Source organism: Camelus bactrianus, chromosome 13, assembly GCF_048773025.1.
Source record: "Camelus bactrianus isolate YW-2024 breed Bactrian camel chromosome 13, ASM4877302v1, whole genome shotgun sequence".
Classification (NCBI taxonomy): Eukaryota; Metazoa; Chordata; class Mammalia; order Artiodactyla; family Camelidae; genus Camelus; species Camelus bactrianus.
The window spans coordinates 55,786,468-55,800,608 of NC_133551.1; the positions used below are offsets into that span (position 1 = coordinate 55,786,468).

Here is a 14,141-nt window from a genome sequence, read left to right on the forward strand (position 1 = left end):
GACAAACGATAAACAAATGAATGGATTAACTATATACTATGTCACTGGGAGGAGAGGACGTGGAGACAGCAAGTATAGCAAATTCTTTGGGATAGAAATATATACCAAGCACTTGACAATGAGGATGGCACAGAGTAAGGATGCAATAAATTATGTTTATAAGGCCAAATAGCTAGAAGTAAGAGAGTTTTAAAGATTAAGATAGTGCACGATGAAGTGCCTAGCACACAGAGTAGGTACTCAAAAGGTAGTGGTTTTTATTCCTCCTTCCCCTGGCCCACCACCCTGCAAGTCACACACACACACACACACGCGCGCGCGCGCACACAGAAATCCTTTTCCCTGAATCCTTTGTCCCAGCCATCCTGCCTTTTTGGATCAACCGTATGGCCATAGGAATGAAATAAGTTACTTGATGGAAGCTAAGAAATCAAAAACATATGGAGGGTGCTTGTCCACAGAGCATAAACGCCTCTTCATTATAATATGGGAACTAAAGTCTCAAATTAAAAATAAAAGAAGGCATGATGTAGATTTGCTGCACTCCAACCACCAAGGAGATTCATTGTCATACAATCACTGAGAATATTATGTTGATTGGCAAGAGCCGGGCTTTGTAGAAGAGACAAAATTCCCCACAGCTAATCTACAATGGAATTGTTCAGTGTCAGGCACCGTTTCAGTAATATTGTTCTGGGCTGCCTTGGATGTAAATATCCCACTCTTCATTTTGTAAGCAATCAAAGGGAAGTTGTATAGATGGGAGAGCATGAACAGTTATAATATCTGTGCCCAAAAACACACGGGCAAAATCCAAAAATCAAAGGACACTGTGCCTTAGGAAGTCTTGCTTTGTGGCTTATCTCCCATCTCCTCTGTCTGTCCAGCAAGTTGTGCATCAGACACATTACAAAAGACCACACTTTAATTATTGCCCTTGACATGATTAAAGAGCACAGGATTGGCAAATCAGACTGGAGAAGAAAAGACAGACAATTAAATCTGGACAATCAGGTAATCACCCTTCATCTCGTCTCAGTGTCTCGAACAATGAAGGGAGGAGAGGAACTCTTGGTTACTAAGCACCCACTATGTGCTGGGCACTATCTCTGTCAGGAACCGTATTGTATTCCAAAATTAAGAATGCTCAAGGATGGAGCCAGAAAGACCTCGATTTGCAAGTTGCTCTGCCATGTGCTAGCTCTGTGGCTTTAGGGAAGTTACCTAAGCTCTCTGTGCCTCGGTTTTTTTCGTCTGTAAAATGAGGATAAGAGGTATCCCACATGACCGTTTTGAGGTTTAAGTAAAATAAACTTGTAGCCCAGGGCCCAAAACATCCCAGGAACTCAGTGGTGGGCATTACAAATCTAACTTTAGTTCATTTGCACAACAGCCCTGTTATTGGGTTGAACTGTGCCCCCAAAAGATATGTTGGAAGTCCTAACCCCAGTACCTGTGGATATGACCTTATTTGGAAATAGGGACTTTGCAGATGATGAAGTTAAGATGAGACAATTAGGGTATGTCCTAACCCAATATGATTGGTGTCCTCATAATAAGGTGACATTTGGACACAGAGGGAGAATGCCATTTGAAGTTGAAGGATTGGACAGAGGCATTGACAAACCAAGGAACGTCAAAGATGGCTAGAAAACCACCAGAAGCTAGAAGAGACAAGGGAGGTTTTCCCTTACAAGCTTCAGAGGAATCACAGCCTGCCAATACCTTGATTTTGGACTTCAAGCCTCTGTAACTGTGAGACAATAAATATCTGTTGTTTTAACCCACCTAATTAGTGGTACTTTGGGACAGTAGCCCTAGGAAGCTAATACAATTCACCCCCCTCCATAGGAAGAAAGAAAAATATCCTCATTTTTAGATGAAGAATTGGAGCCCACAGAGGTAAAGTTTATGGCCTAAGGTCACTCAGCTAGAGGTAGATGGGCTGAGATTTAAACCCAATCCTCTCTGAGCCCAACATCTGCCCTCTCCCTGTTCACGGTGTGGCCTCTCAGGAGCAAAGCTCCAAGATAAGAAATGGAGGTGGGGTTAGAAATGAGCCCGCACTTATGACACCCAAGTCCCAGTGGAGGTGCCAGCTCAGAGTGGTCTGATTATGAACAGCTCATTAGGTAAAGAGCAACGAGTGTCTGAGAGTGACTTTTTAAAAAGAATCGAATTTTATTTATAGTGATGTTCCAGCCATTAATTTCAAAGGAAGGAAGCCCAAAGCAGAAGCAGGTTCATTAAAAATTTGACATTCGTAATTTAATTAAATTGGGTCTTTGCAACTTGTTGCAGAAAATGAAACATTAGTTCTACACCAGTTCTCGGCCCATTTTCCCTGGTTGGCTCCCTCCCCTCACCTAGCTTGCTTTCTTCTCCAAATGTTTACCTAACCTACCCCTCCTACCACCAACACTCACAAACACACTCACATCACTCACATCACTACCTCCGCTGAGGTAGGATCATGGGAAACTCCAAGGAAGCCAGCAGCAAGGGATCATGGGAAACTCCAAGGAAGCCAGCAGCAAGGGATCATGGGGACCATTGTAAGCTGGGCTAGTAGCCATGGTGATGGAGGTCAATCCTTTCATCAGGTGCATCTCACTTGTCAGAGGCAGAGAATGGGCAGGGAAGAGCTCTTAGCCCTTAAAATAGCTCTCCCACCAAAACGTAAGCCATTTAAGGGCTTGGGCCCTTTTTGTCTAGTTCATGGCTGTATTCCCAGCACCAAGTGCAGTAGGCCCACAATAAATTTGTGTTGCATGAAGGAATGAATACATCAGTAAGTAACTCTCCCAAACAACTAACCGATGAACACTCACATATGTCCCTACAAGTGCCAGGCAGTGTGTTAGGCTCCTGGGACACACTCATGGACCAGACCAGGGCTCTGCCCTCATGGCAATACAGCACAGTGGAAGGATAACATCTGCCATTTTGGAGCACCTACTATGTGCTGGGCACCATGCCATCCATCCCTCAGGTATCAGTAACCCAACCATTAGATAGTACTGTCCTCCTTTCCCAGTGGAGGAAACTGAGGCTCAGAGTCACATGATTCAAGGCCACAGAGTCAGACAGTGACTGCGCCTGGTTTCAGACCAGCTCAAGCTGGTCTGAAAGTCTGCCCTTTTCCTCTGCAACAAGCTGTCTCCTCCTGGAAGGAGAAAATAAGAGGGAAGGAAGCCCTTCTTTCTGAGGGCTCTAAGGTCAGCAATGCTGGAAGAGAGGGTCCTTGAAGACAACAAAATGTGTGGGAAGAGGTTACTGGAAGGGCCTGGAAGGCTGTCTAGAATCCAGGCTGGCCACCTCCACTTCATCTCCTTTCCTCATTACCACCCCTCTCATTCTAGGCTCTTAGGTTATCTCTGGCCTCAGGGCCTTTGCACATGATATCCCCTCTACCTGGAACACTTTTTAACTTAAGCTAATTCTTACTAATCCCTCAGGGTTCAGCATAGATGTCACCTCTTCCAGGAAGCAATCTCTGACTACCCTAGACTGGGTTTGGTTCCTTGCCTGGTCCCTATCTCATCATAACACTTAGCAGACCTTTAATCGTGTACATCTCCCACTGAACTGGGAGCTTAGATTCACTGAAGTTGTGCTCACTGTTTGCCAGGCTCTGTCCTAAGTGCCTTACATACCTTCACTCATTTCATTCTCACAACAACCCCAGAGGAAGGTACTGTTGTGAACTGCCTCTTACAAATGAGGAAACTGAGGCACAGAGAGGTAAAGAGACCTACTCTAGCTCCCAAGGTAGTAAGCTATCAGGCTGGGATACGAACCCAAGCACTGAGGGTCTCGAGTCTGTACTTTCCACCACCCTGCTCTGCGGCCTCTCAGGGATGGCGTGAAGAAATCATCATTGCCAGATGAATTAATGCAGAGGTAGCTGGATGGCAGCCTGGACACGGCTGTGACCACTTGTCCTCCCTTTATGGGGAGGTGTGGAATGGGGGGGAGGTGTGACCTTCTTGGCACAGGCAGTTCCAACTCCGGGAAGAAAGGAAGCGTAGGGGGAGCTGAGCCAGGTGGACGAAGTGGCTCAGGAACACAGGGGCTGCACTCTCCTTCCCTCCCTCCTGACTGGCGGGCCATGATGCTCTCACAGCCTCGCTGACACTGTAAGAGCGCATTTGAGCCAGCCGTGATGGCTCTGGCTCGCATGGCACACTTTACATTGTATTCTCCAGCTCCCCGTTTTCCCATTTAAACAGGTCTGATCAGAACTTGGCTTCTTGCCTCCCCACCTCACTGCCCATGCCAGCACTAACAACCCCTTCAACTCCCCCAAACCCGCTGGGCCAAAGTACCCCTCTGGCTGCCAGGGCAGACGTGCATGAAAGAAAGGACATCGGGTTTACTGAGAACCTACTCCTTGCCACTGTCTGTGTCCCTTCCATGCTGTTTAGTGAGAAGGGCTGTGGAGTCTGAAATCAGAGCAGCCAAATCCAAGAGTAAAGTGATTTTCCTGGGGCATCTCGAGTGACGTGGGATGGATGTGTTACTGAACCAGGTTTGTTTTTGTCCCATGTGCACCAAACCAAAACGCTGACAGGACGCTGAGGTTCGCAGCAAAGAGAGGGTTCATTCACAAAACAGCTAAGCAAAGAGATGGGAGAACAAGTCTCAGATAGGTCTCCCCAAAGGCAAGAGGCTCAGGGTATTTATGGGATAGAGACTAAAGAAGCAGAGTGGTCTGAGATGTGGGGAGTGTGGAGAAAGGTATTCATCGTTCTGCACCGGCGCAACTACGAGCTACGCCTCTGCACGTTTTTGGAGGCACTTAACACGATATGAGGGTGGAGTTTTCTGCCCTCTGACGTCAAAAGGTCGCCAAAGGGACACTTGCGCATGCCCAGTTGGAAGATCGTTGGTCCTATCCAGTCTTAACTGGCTCAGCTCAGACTAGACACAGCTGACTCCAAGTTCCTAGAAAACAACTCCGGCAAACATCTTATTGCTTGGGTTCCATGCCACTTGGAGGACGTGCAAGCCTTTTGTAGCAACAATTAAAATGACCTTGATTGGTGAAGGCAGGATACAAGTGAAATGGATTTAACTGACGCTTACCCACAGGTTCAGACATTCTTAATGTCCAGGGCTGAGCATGAGGAAGGCAGGAAACCTGGATGGCCGTGTATAAGTTGCATGTGTGGCACCTCCTTAGCGTCTGTGAGTATTCAGAGATCAGGCAGCCTTGAAGCGGCGACCTTGTCCTACAGAAGACTGGAGACCATGAAGGACGGCTGCCCAGGGAGGTGCTGCTGGGACGTGGGGTGTCTGGGCCGGAACCCAGCTCACGCCTGCGTGTCTGTCTCTCTCTGCACAGTTCTCCCCAGCCACACATGTGGGAACCCCGGGCGGCTGCCCAACGGCGTCCAGCAGGGCTCAACCTTCAACCTCGGCGACAAGGTCCGCTACAGCTGCAACCCCGGCTTCTTCCTGGAGGGCCATGCCGTGCTCACCTGCCACGCTGGCTCAGAGAACAGTGCCATGTGGGACTTCCCGCTGCCCTCCTGCAGAGGTAGGTGGCCAGGAGGGGTCTGGGGGGGGACAGCGTCCCGGAGGGATGCTGGAGACTCCAGTGGGACCCAGTCTCCATACACTCCAGCAGGGTGTGAGGTACCCACTATGGAGAGCCCATGTCTAGGGGCCACCAAGAGTCCTGAGGGTCCCCAGGCATTCTAGGGGCTTTTAGCCCTCACTGGACCTCCTACTCTCAGGTTTGCACTCCTTTAATCTCCTTCCCCTCCATCCACAGATACTTTAGCCAGGCTGTCCCCACCTCCTGCCCTCCTATCACAAAAGATACATCGTTTCTCCTCCTGTTACAGAGGTCCTCCTCTTGTGCCTTGGCTCCCTCTCCCCCAGCTGCTTTCCTGCTGACCTCACCCTGGCAGTCATTCTTTTCCCTTTTCTATCAAATCAGCCTCTCTCCCTATTTAATAGTGTCCTCCTCTCAGCCTCCAAATATGCTCAAAGCCTCTTTGCCGCAGCACCGTCCCCCCAAAAAAACCCACCTCCCTTCAGTGCTACGTGGGCCTCAGCCTCCCAGCTACGATGACCAACTTGTCCTGGTTTCCCCAGCATTTTCTCATTTCTTAGCCCCAAAAGGCCGGCGTTCTAGAAACCCCCTCAGGCCCCTGCATACCGGGACAGTTGGTCACCCTCTTCCCAGTCTATTTCTTATTGCCCACCTCCCATAATAACCAAGCTCATTTATACAATAATTTCCCATGCCTCTTATCTGATGGCAAAAATAGCCCATGATCATTTTAATTGACCTTAGAGAATACAGAGAGAATAAAGACAAAACAAAATTTACCCATTTTTAACCACGATTTTCATATATTTCCTTCCCATCTTCCTCTAATACGTATTGCACAAATGCATTTATTATGAATACACACATAGTTGAGATTATAATACATTCAGATAGTTTTTACCCACCTTATTAATTACTATGACATCACACTGAAGGGTTTCCCCACGCCACCAGCAATGCCCAGCATCTTGGAAGCTTCATTCGGGCTTATCTCTCCTCACCTGCCATTTACTCCTCTACAGACCGGCCTTTGCTGCCAATTTTCTGCTTCATGTTGCCAAATGAGATGGAAATTATTTTAGCCTGTGCTTTTCTTGACCTCTCAACAGGCTTTTGCACTACTGACCACTCTTTTCTTCTTGAAATTCTCATCTTTTTGTTGCTGTTTTGGGAGGAGTAATTAAGTTTGTTTGTTTATTATTTTGTTTAATGGAGGTACTGGGGATTGAACCCAGGACCTCGTGCATGCTAAGCAGGCACTGTACCACTGAGCTGTATCCTCCCCCCTTGAAACTCTCATCTTTAAATTCCATGGATCCCAGAACATCCAAGTATGTCTGGGAGGATCATTTCAAGGAGTTGAGACATGATTGGAATGAGTAGCTCTCTTGGGTTCAAGTTTGGAGGCAGGTTTTCTGTAATTACTGTCAGAAGACTAGCTCAGGGAGAAGCAGCTCCCTTCTCCCACTCTTTTTACTGTCTGTGCAGGGGATGGAAAATACCTGGCACACTGATCTCTTCCTCTTCTCCCACTCCCATGGCAGACATAATTAATTGATCATAGCACCCTTTCTGCTTGAGTCCAGATGTACCTGTGAATTCCTTCCTTGCAGACAAGCCATAACCAGTCAATCTGGGTTGCCACTTGACTCCACGTTTCTTTAGCCCTCTTCAACCAATAGTATTGGCCTCAGTCTTCCTGTTCCTTCTTGGTGGAGCTCAGGAGAGCGAGAATCTCCTTTCTTGCCTCCCCAAGTCCCCTCCTTCCAGGCCCATTTCTAACTTGGGACATGCTTCTCTTCATGTGACCGATACCAGGAATGACCAAACCAGTCAGGTGAGATCTTGGCCCCTACATACAGGTGTGTGGCCCTGAGTGGCCTGAAGCTGTTGTATCCACTCTTCCTTACAGCACCCCCTACCCACTCCCTGCCCAGAAGATGTTGCAGGTTAACACTGACCTTCCAAGGAGGGGTGTCAGAGTTGTGACGTGATAATAGAATGTGGAACATGATAGTCAATACAATTAAGTATTTAAGCTGTGAAACAAAAAAGACTTAGTTCTCTTTCTTTTTCCAGGACTATAAACATCATACTCTTTTAATCAATATGGAAACTCAAAACAAATGTAGCCCGAATGTGAGAGGCAGAAGGGCTGAACTGCTCTTCTATGAGGTATAAATCACATCCATATCCCATGTTAGTGTGGTAGGAATCCACAATCCCTCCTGGTATTTTCAGGAACCGTTGTCAGCTCAGCATCCTTTGAACCTTGAACTCACTGCCATGCCTCACCTCCCTTCCTTTTGCTCTGCCAATTTAAGTTGAAAACTTGGCCCATTGTTCTTGACACCCCCCCCCCCCAAAAAGCAAAAACCACTAACAAAGGAGTTTGCATGTAGCACAGCCTTTACTGAAGGTTTGTGGCAATGCAGGGAGTTTACATCTCAGCAATGCAAGTGGCTTCAGTCCGAGCAATCACGAGCCCCAAAGCCTTTGGGCCGCTCTCCCTGCAAGCTCCTCCCTGGCTTCTGTCTTGGCAGGCTCCAGCTTCCCTGTGATGTGCGTGGCCCCCTCTCTTCTTTTGCCCGCCTCCTCCACCTTGCTGTCCCCCAACCTTGGCCCCCCTTCAGGACCCTTGTTGATTTCTTAGGCACAAAAGCCCAGTTCCCTCTTGGCTTTGCCATCTCCTTACAGACTAAAGTCCTCCTTCTTCACCCAAGCTATTTAGGTAAAGGGTGATATTTCCCCCGAACACTGAGAGCTTTGCACCTGAAAGAAACACTGGGGCTGGCTGTTAAAATATCCTTTTTTGTATGCTAACCCACTGGTCTAAGATAAGGCCACCTCAGGGAGGTCCTCCTTGGCCTTGGGTCTGCTGGGGCCTGGGGGCGGCGAGGGCTGGCCTTTCAGTGGGCAGTGTGGGTTGGGTGACCGTCCTGCTGCCCCCGCTGTTCACATCACAGCAGCCATGCAGGGGCGTGGGGAGCCTGCGGAGGGCATGACTCTTTCCCAGGTCTCTCCTGATTCTCTTTCAGCTTCTCAGATGATGGTTCTTTCCCTCCTTCTTTTCCACAGACTTTTCTCCCCGCTTTTCCCCCAAAATGCTGGAGGCCCAGCGTGGCCTTTTCTGGGAACTTCTTGTATCTCTTGGAATTTCTCATCCATTCCATGGCTTCTAACTTGCTGGGGCGACTCTTCGAGGTCCCTCCAACCCTTCCCTCTCCTCAGCTTCAGGCCCACATGGATAGCAAAATCTCCTGAACTCATCCCTGGAAGGGGCTTCAAATGCAGCACATCCAAAACCTAACTTTCTATTTTCCCAAACCTGCTCTTTCTAATGCCTTCCCCAGTTCGGGGTAGAGTGTCACCATCCAAGGTGGCCAAGCCAGACACTCTAGCGGCATCTTACATGCCTCACCCTCCTTGATCCCTGCATTCTTAGTCACTGTGTCCTGGTAAATCTTTCTTGGCACCAATGCTCCCCTCCACACCTCTACCACTTCAGGGGACCCTGCTGCTGATGGTCCAGGCTCTCTCATCTCTCACCTGCCTCACTGCAAAGCATCCCTCATTGGGCAGCCATCCTGCAGTCCCCCCACCACACACATCCCAATCCATTCTCCACTGCTGGAGCAAACTTCCTAAGACACGGATCTGACAGACTCACTCATTGCTTAAAATCCTGCCAATGGCTCTTCATCACCGACAGAGTCAAGTTCAGATTCCTTAGCACGGAGCACAGGGCCCTTCTGGAAAGAGTCCCAGGCCAAACTTTCTAAGTCCTCTCTAAGTAGCTTGCAATTAGCCACGCCAGAGATGCTCCCTTCCGGAACGCACACCCCAGGGAAGCCAGCCAAGCACATCAAGTCTTGCTTTCAGAAGGGCTTTAAGCCCTGGAGACTCCCTGGGGCCTGAGCAATGAGACAAGACTCTGTTCAAAGACTGGGAGGGAATGAAACACTATCCCACTATCGGAGCCCCGATGTCCCCCCACTCCCTGCATTTTGGGTCCTTTTCTCTATTTCAATTCACCACACTCTGCAAAAATAGCCTGAGAAACATCCTCAGTAAAGTCTGCGATTTTCTGAAAGTGCCTTTCCAAACTGCCCTTCCTTAGAGACCAAGCTCAGAGGAGCGGAGGATGTTCCTCGTGTGCGCGCGGTGCCAGGAGCGGCGGTCATGCCAGAGTTAACGGGCTCAGACTCGGGGAGAATTAAAGCCTTTTGGCCTTTCTTTCTCTCATGTAGAACTCTCAAGGGCTGGCATCTGTGAGTGGATAAACTTCATCCACTGGGCAATGGTCCGTAAATATTTGCTGCGTGAACGGATGGCTGGATGGGTCTAATTCTCCATCAGGACGATGTAGGCATACGAGCCAGAAAGGGAAGATACTGGCCTGGGTTAGCCCACCTGCCCTGCAGCTCAGAGTCACACCAGCTCTTTGGGTCCAAGGCTTCCCAGAGCAGGTTGGAGGTTCCTCTGACTCAAACAGGAAATGACACCTGCTTGGCTGAAAGGTGGGCTTGGTCTGGAGACATAGCCCAGACCAAGAGGGAATGGGGACCAGTGGGGCTCTGGGGACAGAGCAGGTGTGAGTCTGACCTCCAACGAGGCCCATCCCAAGGCTACTGGCCCATCAAGTCTTGGCCCAGCTGGCAGAGGGAAGGAGGCAGGCTCTCCCTTCACTCGGTGTCACTGGCACCTTTTCAAAGGCCGAGGTCCCTGGGAGGTCTGGACCTTGCAGAACCTCTGATCTGCAAGAAGGAAGACCATGTGGATTTCAGCAGCCGGCCTCTGACTTGTGAGGGGCAATGGCCTTGAGTCTAAGAGGCTGTGTGGGGAAGGAATGGGGTTGAGATGTGCTGGGGGCTGAGAGGCAAGTGGTGGAGAGAAAGCAGCCTAACAAGAAAGACTTGGCCTCTGACGTCCAAGCCAAACCCTACAGGCTGCCCCCAACCCAGGGAAACGGGCATTTGGGATGGCAAGTGCCCAGCTGCATTCTAAGTTTTCTAGCCCCGGGGGTGGAATCTGCAGAACATGAGACAGGAGAAGTGTGTCAGGCCCAGAAAGAACATGGAATCAAACAGGCCTACATTGCACACTAGCCATGCCAGCTCAGAGCTGTGGGTCACGGGTGTGCCGCTAAACCTCTCTGAGTTTTAAAGCGAAGGCATGAGTAGTGGCCTTAAAGTGTCGATTGCTAACTCGTTCATTCATTCAGGATTCAACAACTTTTGATTGAGTGCCTACTGTGTGCCAGCCAGTCATTGACTCAATCTATATTTATTAACTGCCTATTAAGTGCCAGATATTGTTCCAGACACAGAGAAATCGCAGTGATAAACAAGTTAGACCAAGTTCCATGATCATGGAGTTTACCATTTACCATCTGGGAGGCAGAAAACAGACAAAAACCAAATTTCAGATCACACTGGGAATGATGAGGAGAAGGAAGCAGCTAGTGACAAGGAAGGCTGCTTTTGAGGGAACTGTCGGGAGACGACTCTCTGAGGAGGTGACATTGGAACTGAGTTCTGAATGACCAGGGGCCTGTTCCATGAAGACCTGGGGAAGGGCATTCCCGACAAAAGAAACAGCAGGTGCAAAGGCCCTGAGGCAGGAGAGAGCTTGACATGTTAGAGGAACAGAAAACAGGCCCATGTGGCAAAGTGGAGTCAGGGGAGGAGGCGAGGGGAGTGGGTGGGGCTGTGGTGAAGCAGGACAAGAAGTTTGGCTTCAGTTCTAAGTTCAGGAAGGAGCCTGGGAAGAGTTTTAAGCAGAGGAATGGTGCAGTTGAACTCAATTTTTTTTCCAGTGATCACTCTGGATCTTAGAAGGAAGAGGGATTGTAGATGGCAAGAGGCACAAGCAGGAAACCAGTTAGGAGGCAGCTACTGCAGGTACGTGGGCTGGAGATGCTGCATCTCAGTCAAGGGTGGCCGTGGTAGAAATGGAGGGAAGGAGTAGGTTGAGGCCGTGCTTTGGGGGCACAGCTGACAGTCTCTCTGATGGATTGCATGTAAGTGCTGATGGAACAGAGGGTCAGGTTGACTCCTGAGCTCTGTCTGAAGTGCTGGCAGGGTGGGGATGCCTGTGACCAAGATGGGAACAGCTGGGTCAGGGAGCAGGAAGCGTGTGCCCTAAAGGCGTTTAACAGAGCTCATTCTGTCCAGGTCAAGTTTGAGGTGCTTGTGACACATCCACGTGGGGTTATCATTTCTGCAGCCAGGGACAGTTCTGAGCTAGGAAGGTCAGGAGAGGGATGAGACCCCTGGAGGGAGACAGCCAGGAGGGTCTGGGCACTGCATGCTGACCCTCCTTGTGCTGATCAAATCATACAACATGCGAGAAACGCCAGATATCATGCCAGGCAGTGTGGACCTTGAGTGATTCTGAGCATGGGTCCTTGGCCTGGACTGTGGCGCCCAGATGCCATCCCTAACTACAGGGTTCCTCTACTACCTCTGGGGTCCCTAGTCCCTCTCCTGTCACCTCTGCTGTCACTACTATTACTGTAGCAGAACCGTTCAGAACCCAGGCTCTGGAGTCTGATCACCTGGATTCAAATCCTGGCTTTGCCACTCACACCCATTAGCTGAGTGACTTTGGGCTAGCTACTCAACTTCTCTGTGCCCCATCTTCTAAGCTGTGAGTAATAATAACAACAGTACTTAACTCATAAGGAAGTGTGGCTTGAGTTGGTGAACGCTCCGCATGCAGCAGAGGGCCTCGATCACAGTGATGACTCAATGAGACTCAGTAGCTGTCATCATCCTGACAGCCACGACCAGCCAGCATCTATCCGGCATGAACTATGTGCCAGATCCTGTGAGGGTCTGGCATTTAATCCTCACAAAACCCCCCAGAGGTGCAGATATTACAGGCAAGGGAACTGAGGCCTGGAGAGTGAGGTGCTTGGCCTGTGATCGCACGGCTAGAGGCGGATGGAGTCAGGATTCCACCCAAGTCTGCGTGCCTGCCAGCCATGATCTTGGCCACTGCCGTCTGCTGCGGATGAGGACAGTGGCCTGTGACCCATGGCAGGAGACTCATGATGACAGCGTTACTTCCAGAGCTCCTGCAGGTTGGTCCGGGGCCAGAGAGCTTGGTCCTCTCCCAGTTGCTTCCCCTGCCCGGGACTGCCAGTCTCCTGCGGTTCCCCTCTGACCTTCCTCTTGAACTTGGCCCACGTTCTCCTTAATGGAGTTGCCTCAAGGAAGGGGCCTGAGGTGGTTCAGCTGGGCAGATGCTGCTTCAGGGTCAGGGCCAAGGTTTCTTAGGAAGAAGACTCACCCACCTCGACCTGAGCATGGGTGGCTGGGCCCTCGCGGGGGAGGCAGCACCAAGCCCCTGCCCCAGGCCCTCATGTGGAGGGATTGGGGAGCAAGAGGGGGATTTTCACCCCTGGAAATCTCTCCAGAATCCGGGGCTTCTAGGAGCCCGCCCAAGCCCACACCGGGGCTGGCATCACAGTGGCCAAGCCTGAGAGCAGAGAAATAGGGGGATGATGGCGTGGGGCTGGAGTCAGGGTGTTCTGGATTTGAAGCCTGCCTCCAACATTTAGTAGCCATTGTCTATGACTGTGGGCAGGTTTTAAAAACTCTCTGAGCTTCAGTTTCCTCATCTGTAAGATGTGGGTGACATAACACGTATCTCTTCAAGCGATTTGAGGATTAAATGAGAAAACACAGGTGAACTATTTAGCACAACGCCTGGCCTGTAAGGAAAGTGCGCAGGGAAGAGTCACTTAACTGAGCAGAGTGTCCTGTCTCCATTCCTCCTCTCGGAAGGTCACCTCGGGTGGCGGTGTCTGAGGAAGGAATCTGGGGGTGGCAGAAGTAGCAATGCTCTCAGGCAATAAGCAGTTTCTTCATTTTAAGAAGGAGTGTCCCTGGGACAGCCAAGGATGAAGGGGCAGAATCCTGAGCCCCCAGAAGAGGGGACAGATGAGGCCGAGTAGGTCAGGGGACCTTAGCCAGGGACACTGAGTGACACAGTACAGGGAAAGCGGAGGCACTACCGGCGGCTTTGGGGCACTCATGCCCTGGCTCTCTCACCTTGCACTCGAGTTGTTGGCTGGTGGCTTCTCCCCAGTAGGGGGCCTATTGAGGCTTTCACTTCCTCAGAGGCTGAGTAGCCCTGGATGGGGAGGGTGTGGACAGAACCCCAGTGCCAGGGACCCCAAAGCTTCTAGGCATCCAGGATTGCAGGGATGAGTATGATGCAGGTCCCTCCATCCCTACCTGAAACTTGTGAGCCGCTGGAGACATCAAAGGGGGCTGAAGGATAGTTCTCCAAATTATAGATAATTGGGGGAATTTCAGTGGCACTTAAAGATGGTCATAAATAAAGTCATAAACTTGGAAAGGCAGCTATTGGCATAACACAACTGCACCCCAGAATCTACATGACTTAATGGCGATGGAGGATGCCCGTTGTCAGAAAAGGAGAAAGTGTAAATTAATACTTTAGGAGTGTGGTGTCAGCTGAAGGTTATATTTTACAACTCTGAAGTTGTAACCATGAAATATGATGCCTTGTTTAAAGTGTGAGAAAAATCTCCAAACAACTTTTA

At 49.9% G+C, this 14,141-nt stretch overlaps 1 protein-coding gene across 1 annotated transcript in view; it reads left to right on the top strand.

Moving 5' to 3' along the window:
- Positions 1 to 14,141, top strand: part of CSMD2 (CUB and Sushi multiple domains 2) — a 575,735-nt gene that overhangs the window by 185,984 nt on the left and 375,610 nt on the right. The window contains exon 4 of the mRNA XM_074376903.1: positions 5,348 to 5,542. Coding sequence (XP_074233004.1) covers positions 5,348 to 5,542 — 195 coding nt within the window. The remainder of the gene's footprint in view (positions 1 to 5,347; positions 5,543 to 14,141) is intronic.